At 39.4% G+C, this 25,660-nt stretch overlaps 1 protein-coding gene across 16 annotated transcripts in view; it reads left to right on the forward strand.

The window, feature by feature from the left end:
* Positions 1-25,660, forward strand: part of BPTF (bromodomain PHD finger transcription factor) — a 153,344-nt gene that overhangs the window by 18,297 nt on the left and 109,387 nt on the right. For all 16 annotated transcript variants that reach the window (XM_049114587.1, XM_035720657.2, XM_035720660.2 and 13 more), the window contains exon 2: positions 21,497-22,319. In XM_049114587.1, coding sequence (XP_048970544.1) covers positions 21,497-22,319 — 823 coding nt within the window. The remainder of the gene's footprint in view (positions 1-21,496; positions 22,320-25,660) is intronic.

The following is a 25,660-nucleotide window of genomic DNA, read 5'->3' on the forward strand; positions in this document are numbered from 1 at the left end:
TGATCTTGGGGTCGTGAGATCAAGCTTTGAGTTGAGCTCCGCGTTGAGTGTGGAGTCTGCTCTAGAATCTCTCTCCCTCTTCCTCTGTCCCTCCCGCTTGTACATTCTCATTCTCTTTCTCTAAGATAAATAAATCTTAAAAAAAAAAAAGCTTCAAAGAGATACAGAGATGGATAAGAAATGGTCCTTTTTAGGGTGCCTGGGTGACACAGGCTTTTGACTCTTGGTTTCAGCTCAGGTTGGGATCTCAGGGTTGGGCTCTGGGCTCTGCTGGGCGTCTGCTTGGAATTCTCCCTTTACCTCTGCCTCCTCCCCTGCCCCACTGCCACCCTGTTCTTATGCACACACATGCTCTCTCTCAAATAAGTAAATAAATCTTAAAAAAAAAAGGTTCTTGTTTTCAAGGTCTTTATTCTTTCGAAGAAGGAATAATAGCACAGTGCATCAGTAGCTCTAGCATAGGGTAGACTATGGGAAGTGCTGTATGGAAAAAGATAAATTAGGGAAAGAAGTCGTTTTCTATTATTCGGAGATCAGAAGCAGAGTCTGGAAAAGATGGAGTTTTAGATGTTTTATAAGTTAGTTAGGTTTCTCCAAGTGGAGGTTGGCTAGGAAGAGAAAGGAGGATGTGAATTCTGACAGATGGATAGAATGATGCATGTTGAGGGGCTACATGTTTGTGGTGTGAGTGTTGAGATAAGACTGTAGAGAAAGGGAGATTGTATTTTGGTGCAATTTGAATAAATGCCAGTCTGAGAAATTCGTACTTAGTTGACAGTTACTGTATGTTTTATTTTTTTATTTTTGTTTTTTTTTAAAGATTTATTTATTTATTCATGATAGACATAGGGGGAGAGAGAGAGGCAGAGACATAGGCAGAGGGAGAAACAGGCTCCATGCCGGGAGCCTGACACGGGACTCGATCCTGGGTCTCCAGGATTGCGCCCTGGGCCAAAGGCAGGTGCTAAACCGCTGAGCCACCCAGGGATCCCTTCATTGAATGTTTTATTTATTTTTTATTTTTTTATTTTTTTTAAGATTTTATTTATTAATGAGAGACACACACACACACACAGGCAGACACAGGCAGAGGGAGAAGCAGGCTTCATGCAGGGAGCCTGACATGGGATTCAATCCTGGGTCTCCAGGGTCACGCCCTGGGCTGAAGGTGGTGCTAAACCGCTGAGCCACTCGGGCTGCCCTCATTGAATGTTTTAAAACTGGAACGTGTCATGATAAAGCTGATGACAGAAAAGTAATAATCTGGGTTTGGTGTATAGGATTTATTGTAGTAGGAGAAGGCTAATAGGACCTTTTTTTTTTTTTTTTTTTTTAAGTAGACTCTACACCCAGCCTGGAACTCAATGCAGAGCTTGAACTCACAACCCTGAGATCAAGACCTGAACTAAGATCTAGAGTCGATGCTTAACTGAGCCACCCTAGCGCCCCTAGAATATGACTTTTAATAGCTATATAAGGTTCCATTCTAAGGGTTTACCAAAATAGTTAAGCTGTACTCTATTGTTTGCTATGATTACCTTTAATGGCTGTTCTTTTAGTTAAAACCGTGGTTCACATCCCTGATTTTTTTTTTAAGGCTTTACTGTGTATCACTAATATGCATGTATACATTACATGTAACATACATAATATATAATTTATATAATATGCATATTTTATCTAACATGATGTATCAGTATATTATAAATACAGTAAACGTATTTTCACCAGCAGTATACAAATATATATTTCACCAGCTGTCATTTTGCCAGCACTGTTATTTATAAAGCATCTTTGGATTCAGTGGGTTAAAAGCTCTCTTGTTTGAATTTGTATTTCTTTGCTAATAAAATATAAAACTTTCATGGCCTCTGATTTCCAAATCTGTTTGTAGTCATGATTTCTTTCCTGTGTTTAAGTCATTAATGGATGAATACTTCTTGAAGCCTTCCACTTAGATGTTCTCTAGGCACATCACATCAAACATGTTCCAAATAGAATTCATACTTTAGTGACCACTCCCAACCTCCCATTTCCTTGCGTAGTGAATGACACCCACTGAATTGCCCAAGTCCGAAGTGAGGAAGTAACAAACTCCTCCCTGTGCCTCACCCTGCATATGCAGGAGTGTTACCAGATCCTATTCAGTTTACATATCTTTTAACTTTTTTGTTCTTTCATGCTAATGGTTCCCTAAATCAGTCCCTCTTCATCCCTCACTTGGACTCTTGAAGGAATCAGCTTGTCTGGCCTCCTTTCATTTATGTCCAGCCTTATCCTCTGTTGCTTCATTGATTTGTTCATTTTTTTAAAAAAAACAAAACAAAACCTATTGAGTACCTGCTGTGTTCCAGGCACTATCTGGAATGGAGCCGGGAATAAATCCGATAACCCCCTGCCCTGATGTAGCAGGGAAGGCAGCAAGTGTATCAGTAAGAGAAGTATTTTGAAAGAGGGCATGTAAATTTGATCTAGTTTGTGAGGGTCAAAGAAAGGTTCCCTGAAGAGCTGACAATTAAGCTCAAAATTAAAGAGAGGAAAGAGGATTGTAGGCCTTAGGAACATCACGTGCAATGGACTGGTGGGAACACCATCAAGGATTTTATAACAAGTAATATGATCAGACTGCTGTTATTTATTTTTTTTCAGACTGCTGTTAAAGAGGTATCTTTGGCTATAGAGTGGAGAATGGATTAGAGTGGGATATGAATGGATGAAGGAAATTCCACTAATGAAGTAAACCACTTGACACATCTTGTACTAGGTCGGTGTCAGTGGGAGTGAAGAGAAATAATTAAATAATAATAATTTAGGACTTAGAATGACCAATCTTAGTGAGATTGGTTAGGTGGGATGTAGTGAAGGACAGAAAGAGGTCAGGGATGAATTGACTTCTAAATTTCCCTTATTTCTCTTCTCTTTATTCATAACTTATTTATCTTCATCTTAAATTTGATCAAGTAGTACTGAACTCTTTGTAGTTTCCTCATATACCTTATAGTTAGTTCTTCACTGCTGCGATGATTAACTCTTAGTCACCCAGCCATCACCTTGTCCAGCTTTTACCTTCTCTGATCACTGTTTACTTTTCCCCAAGTAGGGCTAAGTTCTTTTATTTCTTCCTTCACCCTGCAGAACCTTGTACACTTACATGTTGTTTAGTTTCCAAATGTTTGGGGATTTTCTAGGTATCTTTTTTTTTTTTTTTTTTTAGATCTTATTTATTTGTTTGTTTGTTTGTTTATTTATTTATTTCAGATTTGGGGAGCTAGGGTAGGGGCAGATGGAGAGGGAGAGAGAGAATCCCAAGCTGACTCCCTACCGAGTGGGAAGCTCCATGTGGGGTGCAGTCTCAACATCCTGAGATCATGACTCGAGCCAAAATCAAGAGTTGAATGCTTAATGGACTGAGCCACCCAGGCAGCCCTCTAGATATCTTTCTGTTACTGATTTTTAATTTAATTCCATTGGGCAGCCCGGGTGGCTCAGTGGTTTAGCGCTGCCTTCAGCCCAGGTCGTGATCCTGGAGACCCGGGATCAAGTCCCATGTCAGGCTCCCTGCATGGAGCCTGCTTCTCCCTCTGCCTGTGTCTCTGCCTGCCTCTCTCTCTCTCTCTCTTTCTGTCTCTCATGAATAAATAAATAAAATCTTAAAAACAAAATATATAAAAAAAAATAATTTAATTCCATTATGGTCAGATAATATACTTTGTATGACTTTAATATTGTAAAACATTTTAGAGACTTATTTTGTGCCCCAAAATATTGTTGTCTAGGTGAATGTTCCAAGTGTACTTGAAAAGAAGGTGTATTCTATTGCTGAGTGGAATGTTCTACAAATACCAGTTAGGTTAAATTGGTTGCAGTACTGTTAAGATCTGTATCCTTGCTGATTTTTCATCTACTTGTATTGATTACTAAGAGGAGAGTGTTGAAATCTACAATTGTTGTTATGGAATTGCCTATTTCTCCTTGGAGTTCTATAATCTTCATATATTTTAAGGCTGTGTTATTAGGTGCATAAACATTCAGGAGGGATTATTTTATCTAGATTATTTGATTCCTTTATCATTATTTCATTTGTTAAGATATTGTACTGAAATGGACTGTTGATTATCTGGTTGTTTTCTTCATGAGAACCTACATTAGGGCATAGTCTCATTCATCTCCTTCCTTCGTGCCTGGCTCAATCTCCAGTATGCAGTAGGTAGCACAGGTACATGAGTATATGAGTCAGAGATAAGTCTCTGAATTCTTTCCACTCTTAACTTCTGTGCTGTCCATTATGGCAGCCACTAGCCACATGTGGCTATTTATTGATTGATTGATTAAACAAATTTTTTTTAAGATTTTATTTTTCAGTAATTTCTTCACCCAGCATGGGGCTTGAATTTACAACCCTGAGATTAAGAGTTGCATGCTCTACAGATTGGGCCAGCCATAAGTGCCTCCAAGAACCACACATGGGGGTGCCTATTGTTAGAGGCAGTCAGTTAATATTTAGTTTTAGAAGATCTCTGATAAAATTAAGCTAAGAGTTATAGATGTGGGACAGAAGGGAAAGAGGGGTTACAATTCAGAGCCTTTTGGTTGGGAAATTTAATTAGGTAATTTAAGAATATTCCAGTATTATAAAAGCTTAACAGTTGTCTATGGGATAACTTAAGAGATACCAGTGTGGGGGGGAAAAAAAAAAGGATACCGGTGTGTTCAAGTGTGTCTGTTCTCCTTCATAAAACCTCTTTTCAGGAATCTCTGATCAAATTATTTAGCTAATAGTTTTCAAGGAAACCACACACACATGCACACATATTTTACACACACATATATATGTATGTATATGTATTTTTTTTGAGTAGAATTCTTTTGTTACTTAACTAATGTTAAATTGCAACTATGGGACCTCCTGAGATTTGCTAAGAAAGTGAGTGCTTAAGACTTCTCTACTCATGGATATTTTTTAGAATTCACACACTTGGGAGACTGCATGGCCAAGTGATTCATATCAAATGGCTGAGTTCAGTAGGTTCAGTTTCTATATTTTCCTGTCATGGCTTCCTGCTTGATTTCAGTATGTTAACATTGCCTCCTTTTGGGATCTGTTTATAGTATATTCTATTTATGGAACTTAAAAAGTATTTCAGAAATGCACATATTAATCTGTATGGAATTTCTCTTCTTGTCCTTATTCTTTGTAATGCTTTTGCACAGCGATATCAAGATTTGTCTGAGGAAATAGTCCAACATTTAAAATAGTAAAATTTTAGCACTTTCCATTAGTGCAATTTTAACTGTTCTTCTAGACATTGAAATAATTTCACATACTCCTTGAAGCCTTATTTAGTAAATTACCCCCTTCTCTGACTCATGAACATATTCTGCTTTCAAGGTGTTATGCAAATAATAAAAAATTTAAAAGGTAGTTTTACTATAATTTCAGGTAAGTATATGAACTTTTTGGGCCAAAAATATCCAGGTTTAATGCCTTTGATTTCTGATTTTCTGTAAACATAGAAAATTATTTCCTTCCAGATGTATTATCCTTGTTTGAGTCCTTGCATGGAGTCTGCTTCTCACTCTGCTTGTGTCTCTGCCTCTCTCTCTCTCTCTCTCTCTATGTCTCTCATGAATAAATAAATAAAATCTTTAGAAAAAAAAAAAAGAACTCTAACAGTGGAGATTGTTTATGGCAGGGGTCACCACCTCAAATGCCTACAGGGTTCAAGTATGTAAGCTGAAGACTTGAAATAGCGTTTTTTTTTTTTTTTAATTAAAATATAACTGCATTTGCTGTTTAAATAGAGTCACCATATTGTACATTATATTCCCAGGCTTATGTGATTTTTAAATTAATTTTTTCCTAGAATCTACCAAAGTTTACTCAGACTTTTAGTAGGTGGTGTTAGATATGGATTAGGCCCCCACATCCTCTTCTCATCATCTTACTGGTAAATATCTTGTGATTTGAGCTTCCAGACTGAGGTGCCATGGGCTGATTTTTGTTTTGAGAATTTTCTGACTAGGTTAGAATGGAGTTCATTAATGTTTCTTTTTTTTAAAAGAGATCTCCTCCACCCAGTGTGGAGATCATGCCCTGAGATCATGACCAGAACCAAAATCGAGTGGGACACTTAACCCACTGAGCCACCCAGGCATCCTCTTTACTGCTTCTTAGTTTGAGTTTGATCTTAGAAAAGTCATTCTTCTGTGGGCCTCAGTTTTCTCATCTGTAAACTGTTGGCTGCACTAGATGATCTAATGGGCAGGGGATTGGTAAACTTTCTTTTAAATTGTCAGTAAATATTTTACATTTTGTGAGTCAAACTCTGTTGCAGCTACTCAACTCTGCTATTGTAGTGCAAAAGCAGCCATACACAGTAAGTAAACAAATGAGCATGGATGTGTTTGAATAAAACTATTTACAAAAACAAGGTGTGGCTGGTCATGGTTTGTCAACTGCCATTTGACCTGTTGGCATTCATTAATCTGAGATTTGGATAATTAGGATAGGAAGAAAGCTTTGAACTTTAACATAACACTTCTGAAAGTCTAGGAAGAACTTTATTTTTGCTTTTCCCATATATATTAGGAAAGAAATAGAGAAAATTTTAAATTCAGAAAATTGCATGAATATTTTGGTCGCTCTCCTTTGGTAACCATCTTTTTTTTTTTTTTTTTTGGTAGCCATCTTTATATGTTTGTGTATATATGGATAAATGTGTAGAAACATATATTGTTATATCTGTAATTGGTTTTGTAAATCTTTTATACAGTAGACTCTTACTATATCTAAATAAAATTGTCTACAAAAATATCTACTCTCATGGAACTTCTAGAGTGCCCGTGGATTTTATTTTATTTTTTAATTTAAGACTTTATTTATTTATTCATGAGAGACACAGAGAGAGAGAGAGAGAGAGAGAGAGGCAGAGACACAAGCAGAGGGAGAAGCAGGCTCCATGCAAGGAGCCTGATGCGGGACTCGATCCCGGGTCTCCAGGATCACACCCTGGGCTGCAGGCAGCACCAAACCGCTGCGCCACCGGGGCTGCCTGCCTGCCCGTGGATTTTAAAAGTTAGTTTTGTACTTACCTATCTATTCTTTTTTGTATCTAATAACTTATTTGTTGATTGAGTTGAATTTTCTAGAAGTGAAATAGTATCATCTGCAAACATGAGTCATATGCACAAATCTTATCTTAATGTTTATATATCCTTTTTTTCCTTTTTTCAAATTGCATTGTCTACTACCTCCAAAACAATGTTATAATGCTGGGCATCTTTGTGCTTTCCAAATTTAATGGATGGATGCTAATACTTTTAATTATTATGCTGGCTAGTGGATTGAAACCTTTAATTGTGTTGAGTATATTCACCTGTTTCACTTTGCTTTCTCTCTGAGATTATTATTATTATATTTTTAAAAGATTTTATTTATTTATTCATGAGAGACACACAGAGAGAGAGGCTGAGACACAGGCAGAGAGAGGAGCAGGCTCCATGCAGGGAGCCTGATGTGGGACTCGATCCTGGTACTCCAGGACTACACCCTGGGCCGAAGGCAGATGCTTAACCGCTGAGCCATCCAGGGATCCCCTGAGATTATTTTTTTAATTAGATGTAGCTATTGTATTTTCTCAAATGTCTTCCTAGCTTCTTTTGAAATAATCATGGAATTTCTCATCACTATTTGTTCATTTTCTATTTTTTAATTTAGTTTTGGTGATTAAGTAATTTCCTAACAAACATTCCTTCACCCAGAATATACACTTTATTAGCATCCTTTTAATAACCTTTGTTTTTTTTTTTTTAATTTTTATTTATTATTTATGATAGTCACACAGAGAGAGAGAGAGAGAGAGAGGCAGAGACACAGGCAGAGGGAGAAGCAGGCTCCATGCACCGGGAGCCCAACGTGGGATTTGATCCTGGGTCTCCAGGATCGCGCCCTGGGCCAAAGGCAGGCTCCAAACCGCTGCGCCACCCAGGGATCCCCTTTTAATAACATTTGTACCCCTGGCAAATTCTCCTTTGTCATCACCAGTTTAATCTATTGTGCTCTGTCCTACTTCTTTCTTTTTTTATTCTTTTTAATTTTGATCCCAGTATAGTTAACATACAGTGTTGTAGTGGTTTCTGGTGTACATATAGTGATTCAACACTTGCATACATCACCCAGTGCTCATCATAAGTATACTCCCTAATTTCCATCACCCATTTCATTTATCCCCTCACTTACCTTGCCTCATGTAATCATCAGTTCTCAATAGTTAATAATTTTTTTTTTTTTTTTTTTTTTTATAGAGAAAGAGGAGAGGCAGAGGGAGAAGGGAGAGAAAGAAAGAAAGAATTTTTTTTTTTTTTTTTGAGAGAAAAAGAATCTTAAGCAGACTCCACCCTTGTGGGCTTGGAGCTGACTCGGTACTTGATTTCACAACCCTGAGATCATGACCTGAACTGAAATCAGAAATCAGACACTAAATGGACTGAGCCACCTAGGCACCCCTCTTTTGTTTCTTAAATTCTACATATGTGTGAAATCATATGGTATTTGTCTTTATCTGACTTATTTCACTTAACATTATAATCTCTAAATCCATCTGTATTGTTGCAAATGGCAAAATTTCATTCCTTTTTATGGCTGAATAATATCCTACTTTTTTCTTGATCAGGTTAGTTCTAGTTTAAGTAGACCGTATAGATTACTTCTGTTCTCTACTCACTCTTCTTGTACTTCCTCTTAGTACACTTTTGAATTTGCAACCTGCATTCCATGTAACTGTTTACTCAGTCTGCTAGATCTGTTAAGGACATAATGAAATGTCTTAAGTCTCCTGCTATAATTTTTTTCTGTCCATTTCTTCTTGGATTTCTTACAGTTTTGCTTTATATAGTTTGATGGCAATTTATTTGGTTTATGAATTCATAAAGCAACTTTTTTATAAAGATTTTAAAAATTATTTGTTTGACAGAGACAGAGGGAGAGAGAGCACACAAGCAGGAAGAGTGGCAGGCATGGGGAGAAGGAGAAGTAGGCTCCTCATGGAACTGGGAGCCAGATGTGGGACTTGATCCTAGGATGCTGAGATCATGACCTGAGCCAAAGGGAGATGCTTAACTGATGGAGGCATCCAGCCCCCCCCCCCCCCCGGGCCTTTTTAAAGATTTTATTTATTTATTTATTTATTCATGAGAGACAGAGAGAGGCAGAGACACAGGCAGAGGGAGAAGCAGGCTCCATGCAGGGAGCCCGATTTGGGACTCGATCCCAGGACTCCAGGATCACGCTCTGGGCCGAAGGCAGACACTCAACCACTGAGCCACCCAGGCATCCCCAGGTACCCCTTATTTAAGGTTTTATTTTTAAGTACTCTACATCCAGTGTGGGGCTTGAATTTACAACCTTGAGGTCAAGAGTGGCATGCTCTACTGACTGAACCAGCCAGATGCCCCATGCAGCAACTATTTATTCAGTAATCTGCCTTGTGCCAGACATGGAAATAAGTACTAGGATCTGATAAGCAAAATGTAAATTATTCTGTCCATTGGGCTTGAAGCTGCAGTCTAGCAGAAGCATATGTTAATTGAGTAAAAATATAAATATTGTAAATGTGTAAAATTCTATGAGGGTGGGATACCTGGGTGGCTCAGCGGTTGAGCATCCGCCTTTGGCTCAGGGCGTGATCCTGGGATCCGGGATCGAGTTCTGCATCAGGCTCCTTGCATGGAGCCTGCTTCTCTCTCTGCTTGTATCTCTGCCTCTCTCTCTCTCTGTGTCTCTCATGAATAAATAAATAACTTAAAAAAAAGAAGTCATTAATATTTTGGTTGTAATTGAGTCCACTGATAATTTAGGGGAAGTGAGACAATCTGGTGAGGACTAAACTTTGGGGAATGACCACATGTAAGAGCAGTATATGACAGAGGAACTCCTGGTCAAGAAAATTGAGGCCTAGGTGGCAGTAGGAAGTTGAAGGATGTTGTGTCCCAGAGGTGTCAGATGTTTTCAGCAAGGTTAGGTGAATTATTATGGTAATTTATATCTCAAGTATCAATTGATGTTTTCAAGTTTTGTCAGTTTTTACAGTTAATAGAGTTTTTTTTTTTTTTTTTTTTTTTTTTTTTTTAAGTAGCCCAATTTGGAGCCCAGCACAGGGCTTAAATTCATGACCCTGAGATCAAGACCTGAGTTGAGATCGAGAATTGGACGCTTAACCAACTAAGTCAGCCAGGTGCCTCTAGTATGTTTTATTTAATCTTGTTATGTATTCAGGCTGTTATCTATATATACTGAGAAAATTAAAACAGGTAATTGAAATAATTAAAAATAAACTTTAGAACAGTTTTTAAGTTTTTTTTTTTTTAAGATTTTAGTACTTTACAAATATTTTATTTATTTATTTGACAGAGAGAGGGGACAAGCAGGGGGAGCAGCCAGGGAAGAGGGAGAAGCAGACTTCTGCTGAGCAGGGTGCCTGATGCTGCAGGGCTTGATCCCAGGATAATGACCTGAGCTGAAGGCAGATGACTGAGCCATCCAGGCACCCCCAAGTGTTTTTTTTTTTTTTTATTTTTTATTAAGTAATCTCTGTGCCCAACATGGGGTTTGAACTCAAAACCCCAAGATCAAGAGTTGAATGCTCTACTGACTGAGCCAGCCAGTGTCCCCTGTTCATTCGTTTTTAAATAATGTATGATATTTCATTATGTATTTCCATTCAATACTGATGAATATTTAGGTTATTTCCAGTTTTGAGGGGGGCTTCTTTAGAGCACATACCTCATGCTCTATCAATTCATACATTTATGTGTAAATATATGGATTTCTTTATTAGATGCTTACATTTTTTTTAAGATTTAATTTATTTATTTGACAGAGAAAGAGCCAGACAGCACAAGCAGGGGGAGCAGCAGAGGGAGAGGGAGAAGCAGACTCCCCACTGAGCAGGGAGCCTGATGTGGGGCTTGATCCCAGGATCCTGGGATCATGAGCTGAGCTGAAGGCAGATGCTTAACTGACTGAGCCACCCAGGTGCCCCTGATGCTTACATTTTTATTTCAGTTTTCTTATTTTGTTGGAAATCCATAGAAAATGTTTTTAGTACTTTACAAATATTTTAAAGAGAGAGGGTACTACATACATTTTAACCTTGTGTTAATAACGTGGTACAGTTGTTATTTGAACTCCAGTCATTATACAGTAGTCCCTAAATGTATTTCTAGACCAAGGCTGTCCAGTAGAACTTTCTGAGATGATGGAAATGTTCCTTATTTGTACTGTCCAGTGTAGTAGCAACTAGTCACTTGTGGCTATTAAGCACTTGAAATGTTGGCTCTTGTTAAAACTTTTGCTTCCAGGGCTTATACTTTCTAATCTTGTCATTGATGTCCTTTATCTGCTGTTTCTCCCACCTACACAAAGAGCATTTATTGTTTATTTATTTTTTAAAATAAAGTATTTGCCTGTTTTTTTTAAAGATATTTATTTATTTATTCATTCATTCATTCATTCATTCATTCATTCATTCGAGACACACAGAGAGAGAGGCAGAGACACAGGCAGAGGGAGAAGCAGGCTCCATGCAGGGAGCCCGATGATGTGGGACTGGATCCCTGGTCTCCAGGATCAGGCTCTGGGTTGAAGGTGGCGCTAAACCACTGAGCCACCTGGGCTGCCCGTTGTTATTTTTCAAATGCCCTTTTGCTGAGAGGTTGACTCAGGTGGGTTTTTTTTTTTTTTTTTAAGATTTTTATTTATTTATTCATGAGAGAGACACAGAGAGAGAGAGAGAGAGAGAGAGAGAGAGAGAGAGAGAGAGAGAGGCAGAGACACAGGCAGAGAGAGAAGCAGGCTCCATGCAGGGAGCCGATGTGGGACTCGATCCCCGGTCTCCAGGATCACACCCTGGGCCAAAGGCAGGCGTTAAACCCCTGAGCCTTCCAGGGATCCCAACTCAGGTGGTTTTTAATAAGGGGGAAGTCTAATGTAAAGAGCACAAGCTTAGGAGACCAGGTGGATTTGTAGGCTTTTTTTTTTTTTTTAAGATTTTATTTACTTGAGAGAGTGTGAGTAGGGTAGGGAAGGAGCAGAAAGAGAGGGAGAAGCAGACTCTGCTGAGTGTGAAGCCCAATGTTGGGCTTAATCCTGTGACCCTGAGATCATGACCTGAGCTGAAATCAAGTCAGGTGTTTAACCGACTGAGCTACCAGGTGCCCCTAAGGTGGATTTATGTTTTAGTTTTATATCTTAGTGGTATTAGCTGTGTTACTTTAGACTAGTGATTTAGCCTATGTACATCTTTATTTTTTAATTATTTTTATTTTTATTAAAATTTTTAAATAATTAAAGTAATCTCTACACCCAGCATGGAGTTCAAACTCCCAGCCCTGAGACCAGGAGTCACATGCTTCACCAACTGAGTCAGCCAGGAGCCCCTCCATATTCATCTTTAAAAGGATAAATGTAGTACCTATTTTATGGAGTTGATCTGAAGATAAAATGAAATAAAGCATTTAAATGTGCTTAGCACAATTCCTGGCATATTGGAAGCCCTTTGTGAAAGCTAACTGCTGTTTTTCATATTATTACTGTCATGAAAGGATAGAGACTGGAGACAAATGGAATGTACTAATTGGAAGAGCACAACCTTGTGAATAATAACCTTGAAACTTGGTTGGGACACTATACCAACTGATGCTAGCCAGCTACCCCCCGACCCCCATTTTTTGAAGTAAGGTCTACACCCAACATGGGATTTGAACTCAGAACCTCGAGATGGAAAGTCACATGCTCTACCAACTGAGCAAGAATAGGACACTATTCCAGATGAGAGGGGGAGTCCTTGTTGCTTGACAGATGAGTTTCATAATTTTAAAAAGATGACTATGAAAATGATCTCTTGGGGATCCCTGGGTGGCGCAGCGGTTTAGCGCCTGCCTTTGGCCCAGGGCGCGATCCTGGAGACCCAGGATCGAGTCCCACGTCGGGCTCCCGGTGCATGGAGCCTGCTTCTCCCTCTGCCTGTGTCTCTGCCTCTCTCTCTCTCTCTCTCTGTGACTATCATAAATAAATAAAAATTAAAAAAAAAAAAAAAGAAAACGATCTCTTTTTACCAATACTGAGTGTCCATCTTTCTCTCAGATATACTGAGACAATAATACATTTTTTTTTCTCTAGAAACACGGATTGTACAGAGTGTTACGGGGTTTAAAAGTCTGAAAACACTCAATTTTTTCTTAGAATTAATATAAAAATTTATAAGCCAAATTTTGAAAAATTTACAGTGTCATTAGGGTTTTTGGCATGACTTTACCTCTGGACTTCCATCTTCTGCAAGTAGTGTTCTGCTGGGTGTCATTAGTTGAACAATTACTTTTTAGTTACCACAATAACTTAAGACATGGTTTGTGCTCTAAGGAAGTTAACAAATGAGCTGGGGGCACATAAATGATTGCCTATAAGTATACTGCAACTATAATGAAGAGCTATACAAAGTGCCAGAGAAACACAGTTCTAGGTGGCACAGGAGAGAAGAGGTGACATTTGATCAAGGCCTTATAAAAGGTCAGGGATTTTTCACAACTTCAGCAAATTAAGGCATTTTCTGTTTAAAATTTATAGAGAAGGTGTGTGTGGGGTTATGTTTTTATTTATTTAATTTTTTAAAAAAATTTTATTTATTCATGAGACACACAGAGACACACAGGCAGAGGGAGAAGCAGGCTCCATGCAGGGAGGCTGATGTGGGACTCATCCCAGGACTTCAGGATCATGCCCTGGGCCAAAGGGGAGGTGCTCAATTGCTGAGCCACCCAGGCATCCTTTGTTTTTGTTTTTGTTTTTGTTTTTATTTTATTTATTTTGTAAAGATTTTATTTTATCTTTTTTATTTAAAGATTTTATCAATTTATTCATGAGAGACAGACAGAGAGAGAGAGAGAGAGAGAGAGAGAGAGGCAGAGACAGGCAGAGGGAGAAGCAGGCTCCATGCAGGGAGCCCAACATGGGACTTGATCCCAGGTCTCCAGGATTAGACCTTGGGCTGAAGGGGACACTAAATTGCTCAGCCTCCCCCTCCCCCTGCCTGCCCTGTTTTTGTTTTTAGTTAAAAAAGAAATCAGGGTGGCTCAGCGGTTTGGCGCCTGCCTTTGGCCCAGGGCGTGATCCTGGAGTCCTGGGATTGAGTCCCACATCCGGCTCCCTGCATGGAGCCTGCTTCTCCGTCTGCCTGTCTCTGTCTCTCTCTCTGTGTCTCTTGTGAATAAATAAATGAAATCTTAAAAAAAAAAAATTAGAGGCACCTGTTTGGCTCAGTCGGGAGAGCATATGACTCTTGATCTTGGGGTTGTAAGTTCAAGCCCCATGTTGGGTGTGGAAATTACTTAAGAATAAAATCTTTTTAAAAAGAGAAATTAACCAAACAAATGCAGGTTGTGCCCACAGTGTGTATTTTAAAAACCCAGATATGTAGAAAAGGGCCCTAAGCAATAATTAACACTGAGTACTGTTGACCAGTTCTTCCAAAGCATTCGAAGAAGAGAACATCCCTCAGACTCAATAAGGTTAGACTTCTATTATGAAATACAAAAGAGTGGAAAATTTTGCAAGTGCCACTTCATTTTTTTTTTTTAAGTATCTATACATAGTAACAGTTTTTCTATTCATGTAGTAACATATCTGATGGGCCAGAATCTGTGTTATCCAGTCAAGAAATTCTCTCCCTTGACAGTGCTGGAAATTCATTGACAAATTCTTGTTCTTGGTTCCCCTCCTGGCCCCGAATTCATGCAAACTGCTTTCCATCCTTAGCATTTTCTTTTTTGGTAGGCTTTTTAATGTCTTTGATTAGGTATCAGCTTTCTTTCACATCAGTCCTATTTTAGTCATGCCTCCTGAGACAACCCCTTAGTTTTCTTGCCTGAGTTTCTACGAAAGCTTTATTTACTTTCTGTTTAATAGGGGAAATATCCAGTTTCTCTAAAGCAGTAGTTTTCAAATATCCAATTTCTCTAAAGGAGTAGTTTTCAAACTTCATTGTACAAGGGAATTACCTGGGGAGAAAGATAAAAACAGAGATTATGGAGTTTAACCTGGAGTTCTGTAAATTTTGGTTGCTTATTGGCCCTCTACTTTTAACAACTTATCATGTGACTTCTGCATCTCCAGTTTTATGTCGGACTGTTTCAGGCAGCTTCTCAAACTTGAATGATCATATGAATCACCTGATTTTGAGAAACTGCAAATCCTTATGTGGTAGACCTGTGGCCTGAGCTTCTGAATTTCTCGCAAGCATCATAGATGATGCCAATCACATTTTGAGTAGTAAGGTTTGAAGGTGCTTTTAGGGATTAGTGAATTTCATTTGGTGTGTATTAATTATTGCTTGTCTGGCTCTCAGAGGGTGTAGCCTAAGTTCTAGGGCAGTGGTTCTTGAAGTGTAGCTTCACACAGCACAGTGAGCAGCATCTGGGAATTGTTAGAAATGCACATTCTGAGACTCTATTCTAGACCTTTTATTATTATTATTTTTTAAGATTTTATTTATTTATTCATGAGAGACAGAGAAAGGTGAATAGGCAGGCACCATGCAGGGAGCCTGATACAAGACTTGATCCTGGGACTCCAGGGTCATGCCCTGGGCCAAAGGCAGGAGCTAAACCACTGAGCCACCCACGCGTCCCTATTCTGGACCTTTTAAATCAAACTATTTTAATCAGAATCAGCTCTCCAGGTGATTCTGCTCTACAGAGTTTGAGGACCACTGTTTGAGAAGTTCTCATTGTAGTTCTCTATTTACTTACATAGTGAGGAGTAAAAGCACATTTCTAACATTTGCAAATAATGTAGAGACATAATGTTCTTATGTGATTGTGTGAGCTAGCACTTAAAAACCATTTTTTTCAATAAATAATTTCATGTACCTTACTAGGTGCCAGCCACTATTCATAGCAACAAAAAACACAGAGAAAATTCCCTACCTGGATTTTTCATTTCAGCATATATGAATTTTACATTGTTCTTTTCAAATGTTAGATTCCATTGTGTAGTTGTCATAATTCACAATTCATTTAAATATTGATGTATATTTAGTTTAAAAAGAAAACACAAAATTTTGACTTTTATAAACTGTTGCATTAAATTTTTTTGTATGTACTTGAATGTGTATGTGCATATCTGTAGGATAAATTCTGGGAGGTACAATCTCTGGGTCAAAGAGTTATGCATTCAGATAGATTTTGCCAAATTGCCTTTTAAAAAATTGAGACAATTTATACTTTCCCAATAATGCTTCAGAGGGAACTGACCTATATTTAATATTAGCTTTCAAAAATGCTCACATTTTCAATATGTATGTGATTATAGTCATATTCTGAATAGAAACTGTTTTGTGGTTTCCAACTAGATGTATAGAATGTAGAACTTATGGGCCTTTTTTTTTTTTGCCTCTTTTTCCTTTTACCTCTAATACTTGCAGAAAATGAACAGACTTTAGTTTATTAATACGAAGTTAAAATGAGCTGTTAGAAATCAGATCTGTACAATGGTTATCCAAAATCTTTCAGAATGTATGAAAGCTGATGCTTCAAAATTAGACATGAGGGGTCCATGGATGGCTCAGTGGGTTAAGTGTCTGACTATTCACCTCAGGTCATGATCTCAGAGTTGTGAGATGGAGCTCTGTGTTGGGATCCGTGCTGGATGTGGAGCCTGCTTAAGATTCTCTCTTGGGAATCCCTGGGTGGCTCAGTGGTTTAGCGCCTGCCTTTGGCCCAGGGTGTGATCCTGGAGTTCCAGGATTGAGTTACACATTGGGCTCCCTGCATGGACCCTGCTTCTCCCTCTGCCTGTGTCTCTGCCTCTCTGTGTGTCTCATGAATAAATAAAATCTTTATTTTATTTTATTATTTTTTTAAAGATTTTATTTATTCATTCATAGAGGCAGAGAGAGAGAGAGGCAGAGACACAGGCAGAGGGAGAAGTGGGCTCCATGCAAGGAGCCCGATGTGGGACTCGATCCTGGGTCTCCAGGATCACACTCTGGGCTGCAGGCGGTGCCAAACTGCTATGCCACTGGGGCTGCCCATAAATAAAATATTTAAAAAAAAAGAAAAAAAGATTCTCTACTTCTCTCTCTGCCACTCTCCCCCCCTGTCTAAAAAAATAAAAAATTAGACATTAAATGAATTTAGACAGTATTTGTTACTGGTTTACAAATAGATTACTATTAGCAGTGTTTATATACACAGTTATATACACAGTATAAACAGTTATTGTGTTTCTCATTTTAAAAAGCCTACTGGATACAGAGTCGAATACTTTTTAATGAGTACTCCCTTATTTGCCAGTGATAGGAAACCAGTGTGTTGGCTTAAGCACATGGGGAATAGTTTTGTTTTCTGTAGCTGGAAAACTGAAGGATATGCTCCCCCAAGGCCTCAATAATTATCAGTACTTTTTTTTTTTTTTAAGATTTTATTTATTTATTAGAGACACAGAGAGAGAGAGAGAGGCAGAGAGACACAGGCAGAGAGAGAAGCAGGCTCCATGCAGGGAGCCCGATGTGGGACTCGATTCCAGGTCTCCAGGATCACACCCTGGGCTGAAGGAAGGCAGTGCTAAACCCCTGAGCCACCGGGGCTGCCCAAATTATCAGTACTTATATCTTACTTCTGCTTCTATTCATCATCCTTATTCCCTTCTTCCACGAGGGAAGCAGAGATGTTTAGTTCTGGACAGCTCTGGCCTCCTGCATGGGAAGAAAGGGCTTGAGAGAACTCTCAACATCTGAATATAAAGTCCCAGGCAAAGAGTCTTACTGGCCTGCCTTGGGTCATATCTTCATGCTATTGATGAGAAGATACACATAGTGTGATTGGGGGCCGTATCAGAATCACTTATATCCCTCCCTAATAGGGATATAAGGATTCCTTATAGGGAAAGGAAATTCTCTATAAGAAATGATGCTGGGTAAATACTAATAAAATAAATATGTCAAATTCTCTTTAGCATAAGAGTTGGGTGTTCTCCTGGGGAGATGGAGTAGATACCATGAAAAGATAATTATAATATGAACAAACATAGTTTGAAGAAGGCTACAGGAATTCAGAGGAGCCTGAGGAGGTTAGAATCAGCTTTTGAAGGAAATGGTAACAGACAGAGTTAAATCTCATTGTGATGGTGGTCTGTTCTACACCTGTTGATTTCTTTCTTCATGAGGTCCCTTGTGTCTATCTTGGTGGTGTTCTCACAGCCAGACTCTGGATCCATGTCTTCATCTGTGGTTAATTCCAGAAGATGCCCTGCCTCTGCTCTGTTCCCCCTGTCCTTTTTATTCTATATAGTGAAGCCAGAGAAGTCTCTCTGGAACATTATTCTCTTGTCTGTGCCCTGCTTAGAAAACCTGTAGCAACCCTCATTACTGCCAGTATAAAGTACTGTACAGACTCCTAAACCTAACATTTAAGGTCGTCTACATTCTTCGGGTCCTCAAACCGCTTTCCCACCCAGCCTTTCCTTCTGTGATTCTTTATTTAAATGCTCTTTGACAGCTTTTTGCATAAACATCTGAGAAGAATGCAAGAACTGTTTCTATAAGCGGGTTGGTCTCCTCAGCTGACTTGTGTTTCTTCTGTTATTCAAGGGAAGTTGAAGTTAGATCTTCCCTTTTACTACTTTCTCGTTTATATTTATACAGATGAGTCCCAAGTAATTTCCAGGAGACCATAATATAGACTGGAGTACCCATCATGATGCTTACTATCATGATGATTCTATGATTTAATTGAATCTGTGAAAACTGGATTTGTGCAGATGGTGTCACTTTTGTGAGTTGTAGGCTCCTTTCTCAAGATATAGATTCACCAGCAGTGACTGGCCCAGGTGATCCCTTGGACTTTTTTCTGCAGAAAGTAATGGATATATTTTTAGTTGGAAAATCTTTTTGGTGAATGAAGATTTGGGTGTGTATTGTGTAAGTTAAAATACCTTGCCTATATATATATATATATATAATTTTGTTTTTTTTAAGATTTTATTTATTCTTGAGAGACAGAGAGGCAGAGACACCGACAGAGGGGGAGAAGCAGGCTCCCTTCAGGAATTCCGATACCGGACTCGATCCCTGGACTCCGGGTTCACACCCTGAGCCAAAGGCAGATGTTCAACCTCTGAGCCACCCAGGCATCCCAGCCCTTTTATATTTTTAAGCATACTTTTTTTCTCCTGATACCATATACACCCTTTTAGTTTGCAGATAATGAGACTTAGCTAGAAGTGAGGAGGGCTCAGGAATGGGGGAGGGAACAGGCAGTTAAGAGTTTACCAGTAACCCAGAATCATAGTTGATAAAAGTTAATTATACAAAAGTGAATTTAGTGTTAATTGATCTTGTTAGAATTATTTCCTATATTTAAAAAACATACATTTCCTATTCTGTAAATATCATTGGAAAGTATGAGAATAATAATAGTAATACAGGCATAACAGTTTAGGAGAAACGTGTTTCTTTTGACAAGTTTTCTTATTTATATAGCAGGGCTTATTAAAATACTACCTCATAGATTAAGAATTGTTTTTTTAAAGTTTTTTTTTTTTTTAAGATTTTATTTATTTATTCATGAAAGACACAGAGAGAGAGAGGCAGAGACACAGGCAGAGGCAGAAGCAGGCTCCATGCAGGGAGCCTGACATGGGACTCGATCCCAGGTCTCCAGGATCACACCCTGAGCTGCAGGCGGTGCTAAACCACTGCGCCACAGGGGCTGCCCAAGAATTATTATTTTTAAAGATTCTATTTATTCATGAGAGACACGGAGATATAGGCAGAGGGAGAAGCAGGCTCCCTGTGGAGAGCCCGATGCAGGACTCCCACAACCCTGGGATCACGACCTGAGGCCAAAGGCAGACAGCCACTCAACCACTGAGCCACCCAGGCATCCCAACTCACAGAATTAAGTAAGATCTTTATGCTTGGTACAGACCAGGGTCTCAAGTGTGCTATATATATTGATACATTTATATGCATACATATACATTCTTGGACATCACATCTTATAAATTGGGGAACAGGTACTTGCAGTGGTTCAACTGACCACTAAAAACACACACACAGTCTTGTCTGTTTCCTCCCTGAGCCTCCCTTTTTCCTTCTCCCAGCACTGGGACTCTCCTCCTCTCTTATTTCCCCTTTCCTTTCTGTCTCAGCCCTAACTTTGTGCTTCACTGTGGAACTCCCCCCCCCCCCCCCATGTGGCTCTCAGGAAGCATTTCTTTTTTTTTTTCTTTCTTTTTTTTTAAGATTTTATTTATTCATGAGACACACACACACACACAGATGCAGAGACACAGGCAGAGGGAGAAGCAGGCTCCATGCAGGGAGCCCGACATAGGACTTGATCCTGGGACTCCAGGATCACGCCCCCGGGCTACAGGAGGCGCTAAACCGTTGGGCCACCGGGGATGCCCTCTCAGGAAGCATTTCTAGCAGAGGAAAATGGGTGCTTCACCAGAGAACTTCCTGTCCAGTGTTGAGAGGCATTTCTGTATCGCAGCAGACACAGGATGGGCTCTTTTGTGTCTTTTTTCTTACATGGGGATTTTTTTTCACATTTATGTTCTTCTCAGAGCTCTCTTTTTTTTTTTTTTTTTTAAGATTTTACTTATTTATTCATGAGAGAGAGAAGGCAGAGACATAGGCAGAGGGAGAAGCAGGCTTCTCCCAGGGAGTCCGATGTGGGACTTGATCCCGAAACTCCTGGATCATGCTCTGAGCTGAAGGCCGACTCAACTGCTGAGCCACCCACGCGTCCCTTTTTAGAGGTTTAATTAATGCAGGTTTTTTTGTTTTGTTTTGTTTTGTTTTTATCATGGTTGCCTCTACACCATTTATCCCCTCTAGATAATTCAGAGCTAATTATAATTGAAAATTTTTTACTTGTAGTTTTTAGTATAATGGAGAAACTTTGAATTTAGATTTTCTTTATTGACTTAAAAATTAAAGCTAAATCATTACTTATTGGTATTATTTTAACTTGACAGTTATTAGAAAAATAGAAGTATGCTTATCTGGTTTTTGAGGTATGTGTCCCAATAGGAAAAGCTAGAAAACCCTCAGTTTTGGAAATGATGTACTGATTTGTGGGGTGCCTGGCTAGCTCAGTTGGAGGAGCATGTGACTCTTGATCTTGGGAGTCGAGAGTTTGAGCCCCACATTGGGTGTAGAGATTGCTTAACTAAATAAATATTTTTTTAAAAAAAAAAGATGTGAGATCCCTGGGTGGCGCAGCGGTTTAGCGCCTGCCTTTGGCCCAGGGCGCGATCCTGGAGACCTGGGATCGAATCCCATGTCGGGCTCCCGGTGCATGGAGCCTGCTTCTCCCTCTGCCTATGTCTCTGCCTCTCTCTCTCACTGTGTGCCTATCATAAATAAAATAAAAATAAAAAATTTAAAAAAAGATGATGTACTGATTTGTAATTATGTCATTTCTTCCTTTATAGGTAGGCGAAAACCAAGGGTACATCGGCCTCGTTCTCCGATATTGGAAGAAAAAGACATCCCACCCCTTGAATTTCCCAAGTCCTCTGAGGATTTAATGGTGCCTAATGAGCATATAATGAATGTTATTGCCATTTATGAGGTACTGCGGAACTTTGGCACTGTTTTAAGGCTATCTCCTTTTCGCTTTGAGGACTTCTGTGCAGCTCTGGTGAGTCAAGAGCAGTGCACACTTATGGCAGAGATGCACGTTGTGCTTTTGAAAGCAGTTTTGCGTGAAGAAGACACTTCCAATACTACCTTTGGACCTGCTGATCTGAAAGATAGCGTTAATTCCACGCTGTATTTCATAGATGGGATGACGTGGCCAGAGGTGCTGCGGGTGTACTGTGAGAGTGATAAGGAGTACCATCACGTTCTTCCTTACCAAGAAGCAGAGGACTATCCCTATGGACCAGTAGAGAACAAAATCAAAGTTCTGCAGTTCTTAGTTGACCAGTTTCTTACCACAAATATTGCTCGTGAGGAATTGATGTCTGAAGGGGTGATCCAATATGATGACCATTGTCGGGTTTGTCACAAACTTGGGGATTTGCTTTGCTGTGAGACATGTTCAGCAGTATACCATTTGGAATGTGTGAAACCACCTCTTGAGGAGGTTCCGGAGGATGAATGGCAGTGTGAGGTCTGTGTAGCACATAAGGTGCCTGGTGTAACTGACTGTGTTGCTGAAATCCAAAAAAACAAACCATATATTCGACATGAACCTATTGGATATGACAGGAGTCGGAGGAAATACTGGTTCTTAAACCGAAGACTCATTATGTAAGTAAATCGGTCTTAATTTTTGTGTGTATTTAATATTAAGCCAGTTTCCATCATGACTGATATAACAGCTGTGCTACTGCTGTAATAATAAACTTTTGTGATTTAATGAGTTATAAAGTTATTTCCAACTTGAAGGAATATGTATATTAACGGTTTCTTAAATTACAAAGAAAGAAAAATGTATAGAAAAACGCAGATTGCACACAGTGTATTACTTGCCTGGGGTAGGAATTAGAATGTTACAAGGCATATGCCACTGTGGGCCCTTCCCTGGTTATGTTCCCTACAGCCTACCCTGAGGTAATCTTCACCCCAGTTTTGGTGTTAGGATTTTCTTGTTTCTCTTTTTAGTTTTGTTATGTCTATACGTAAAATGGACTGGCAAGAATAAACCAGCTATCTTATGAAAGGTCAGTTTTGTCATTATTTGTTGTAGTCTTGCAGGAGAAGATGAGCTCAGCAGACTCAGTCATAGTCTGGCTTCTGCTTTTCTGAGGGTTTTCAAGAGGCTCTTCCAGGCAGGTCAGTGGGAAGGTCAGGAGGCAATCTGGAAAAGCAGAGTATTTACCTCAGTCAGATGTTGGGGAGGGTTGTAGTGTGGACTTGGTTTTGACATCTTGTAGAAATATGATCAGAGGGAGTGGGCTTCTTTGTATTTTTAGCTTCTGAAGTCTTCAGAGCCTTCTTTCAGCTCTCGGAATTAGGTCAAATCAGAAAATCTGTGGTGGGATGAAATGAAACATCAGAGCAAGGCATGGAGAAGAGACCAGGAACTTCATCAGTACCTGGGCAAGCCATGCTAGGGAGAGAGAAGAATCTTACTCAGGCTCACCTTTTTTTTTTCCTTAAGACTTTATTTATTCATGAGAGAGACAGAGAGAGAGAGGCAGAGACACAACACAGGCAGAGGGAGAAGCAGGCTCCACCCAGGGAGCCCGATGTGGGACTCAGTCCTGGGACTCCAGGATCATGCCCTGGGCTAAAGGCAGGTGCTAAACCGCTGAGCCACCTGGGCTGCCACTGGGCTCACCTTTTGATTATAAAAATGGTACAACAGAGATCCTCAGAGTTTTGTGCAGTTGCCTTCTTGCAGTGTTGCTGTTGAGAAATCTGAATCCGTTCATTGATTGTATGTGACCGGTATGTGACCAGTTTGGACTTATCTGGAAGCTTACAGAATCTTCTTTTTGCTTGTAGTGTTTTGCAGTTTTAAAGTGGTATGGCCTTTTGTGAGTCTTTTTATCCACTGGGTATGTGGTGGGCACTTTCAATCTGTCAGTTGAGAACTCTTGAAGACTTCCTCTTCTCCTTTTCCCTGCTATATTTACCTTGTGCTATTATTTTATTGAACACTAGACTTCCTATTTTGGTCTTCAGATTTTCTTATCTTTTTTCTCCAGTTTTCCTCTTTGTCTTTGTTCTTCTTTGGGATATAAGTGTGTGTGTGTGTGTGTGTGTGTGAGAGAGAGAGAGAGAGAGAGAGAGAGAGAGATGTGAGTATATGCGGTGTTCCTGGATTTTTCTAGAAGATTTCCTTATCTTAGTTTTCCAGCCTTACTATTTAACTTTTCTGCTATCATATTTTTATTTTCTAAGAACTCTTTTGTTCTTAGAATCTTTCTCCTTAAAAAAGTAGTAAAATCCTGTTTTTGTTTCATGGATGTAATAATTTTTTCTCTTTTTCTGAGCATATTAATGATACTTGTGTGTGTGTGTGTGAGTGTGGTTTTTTCCCCCCTCTGTGCATAATTTCTTCTAAGTTGCTTCTTCCTAGGATTTATTTTGGTCTGTTACATCCTCAGATTGTTCATAATTTTCTGATCCCAATTAACATTATTGGATTATACAGCTGATTGGAAGCTCTGAGCAAGTGGGTAGGCCTTATCAATTTTGAGCTTAACCACTGGGTGATTTTCGTAACTTATTTTGTTGGGCATCACTGATGTCATTATTTTTAGCCCTTCTTCTTGAGCTGGTCAGATAGCCCAGAGGCCTTTGTTGGTATTCTGCTTGAAACATAAAGCTCTGACTGGTATAGCCACTCAGCGTTTGATTTTCTGTATAGTAGTATCTCGGTTCACACCTGAGTACAGAACTGATGTCCTCTAGTCCCAAGAACTTCAGTGTTACCTCCTTTAGAGACTAAACTTGTTAGTGGCTGAAGGGGACAGGTAGAGGTGATCTAGGGATCTGCTCTTTCCACAGCTGTCCAGCAGTTCTCTGCTGTAGCTACTCCCTTTTCCATTTTCAGTATCTTTTGGGGATTGTGATTATTGGTTCTTAGGATCACCATTTTGGTTTGGGATTGGGCTTTCTTGGCTCTGTTAACAGCAGTTGTCACTTGTCCATTTGCTTTCCTGCTTCCAAATTGTGTTTGTTGTTTCTGCTAATTTCTCTATCCTTGTGAGTTTAATGTTTTAAAAAATATTTCTTTAGCAGATTTTTTTCTAAAGATTTTATTTATTTATTCATGAGAGACTGAGAGAGAAAGGCAGACACACAGGCAGAGGGAAAAGCAGGCTCCATGCAGGGAGCCTGCCATGGGACCCGATCCTGGGTCTCCAGGATCAGGCCCTGGGCTCAAGGTGGCACTAAACCACTGAGCCACCCGAGCTGCCCTTCTTTAGCAGATTTAAGAGGCTTTCAGGAGGGACCAAAATGAGATGTTTGGATTTAGTCTGTTATCTTAATTCAAAAACTGATAAGAGAAAGAGTATATGAAGTTTTAAAATGTATATTTTGCATCTTTTGATTTGGATCAGTTCTTTTTTAAAATTTTGTCACTTTTTTTATTGCCCTCCCACTTCCCAAATACCTGGTCATGGTGTTTATTGTGCCGTCTTTTTGACCTCTTGCTAAGGAGATGGTAGCATGGAAGCTTTTGTTGGCAAGGTCATTAGAACTGGTGAGATAACTGTAACCATGTATTGGTTTGAAGGATAATGCTGTGTTTCATTTTAAGTGAAAAGTCAGTGACACTATCCATCAGGGAGCCTGATGCTTGTATTTCTCAGACATTCAGCAGTCAACAGGCCATATTCATACTTGGTCTCAAATGCCCTCTTGAAAGGGCTCAGAGTCCTTGGGATGGCTGTGAACAAATTAGGAAGTAAGTTAAATTTATTCTGTGTTCCAATTTTTCCTTCCTGTACTTCCCTTCCCTATCCCACCCTTCCTCATCCTTTTATTTATTTATTTATTTTTTCCCCCTCATCCTTTTAGATGTTCATTCTCCCTGCTTCTCACTTCTTTTTCTGTCCTGCCCTTTTGGGCCAGAAGGATACCAAAGGTGCTTTGTCCAAATATTGTAGGCCTTGACATCTGTAAGATTTATTACT

This window comes from Canis lupus, chromosome 9, assembly GCF_003254725.2.
Source record: "Canis lupus dingo isolate Sandy chromosome 9, ASM325472v2, whole genome shotgun sequence".
NCBI classification, from domain to species: domain Eukaryota; kingdom Metazoa; phylum Chordata; class Mammalia; order Carnivora; family Canidae; genus Canis; species Canis lupus.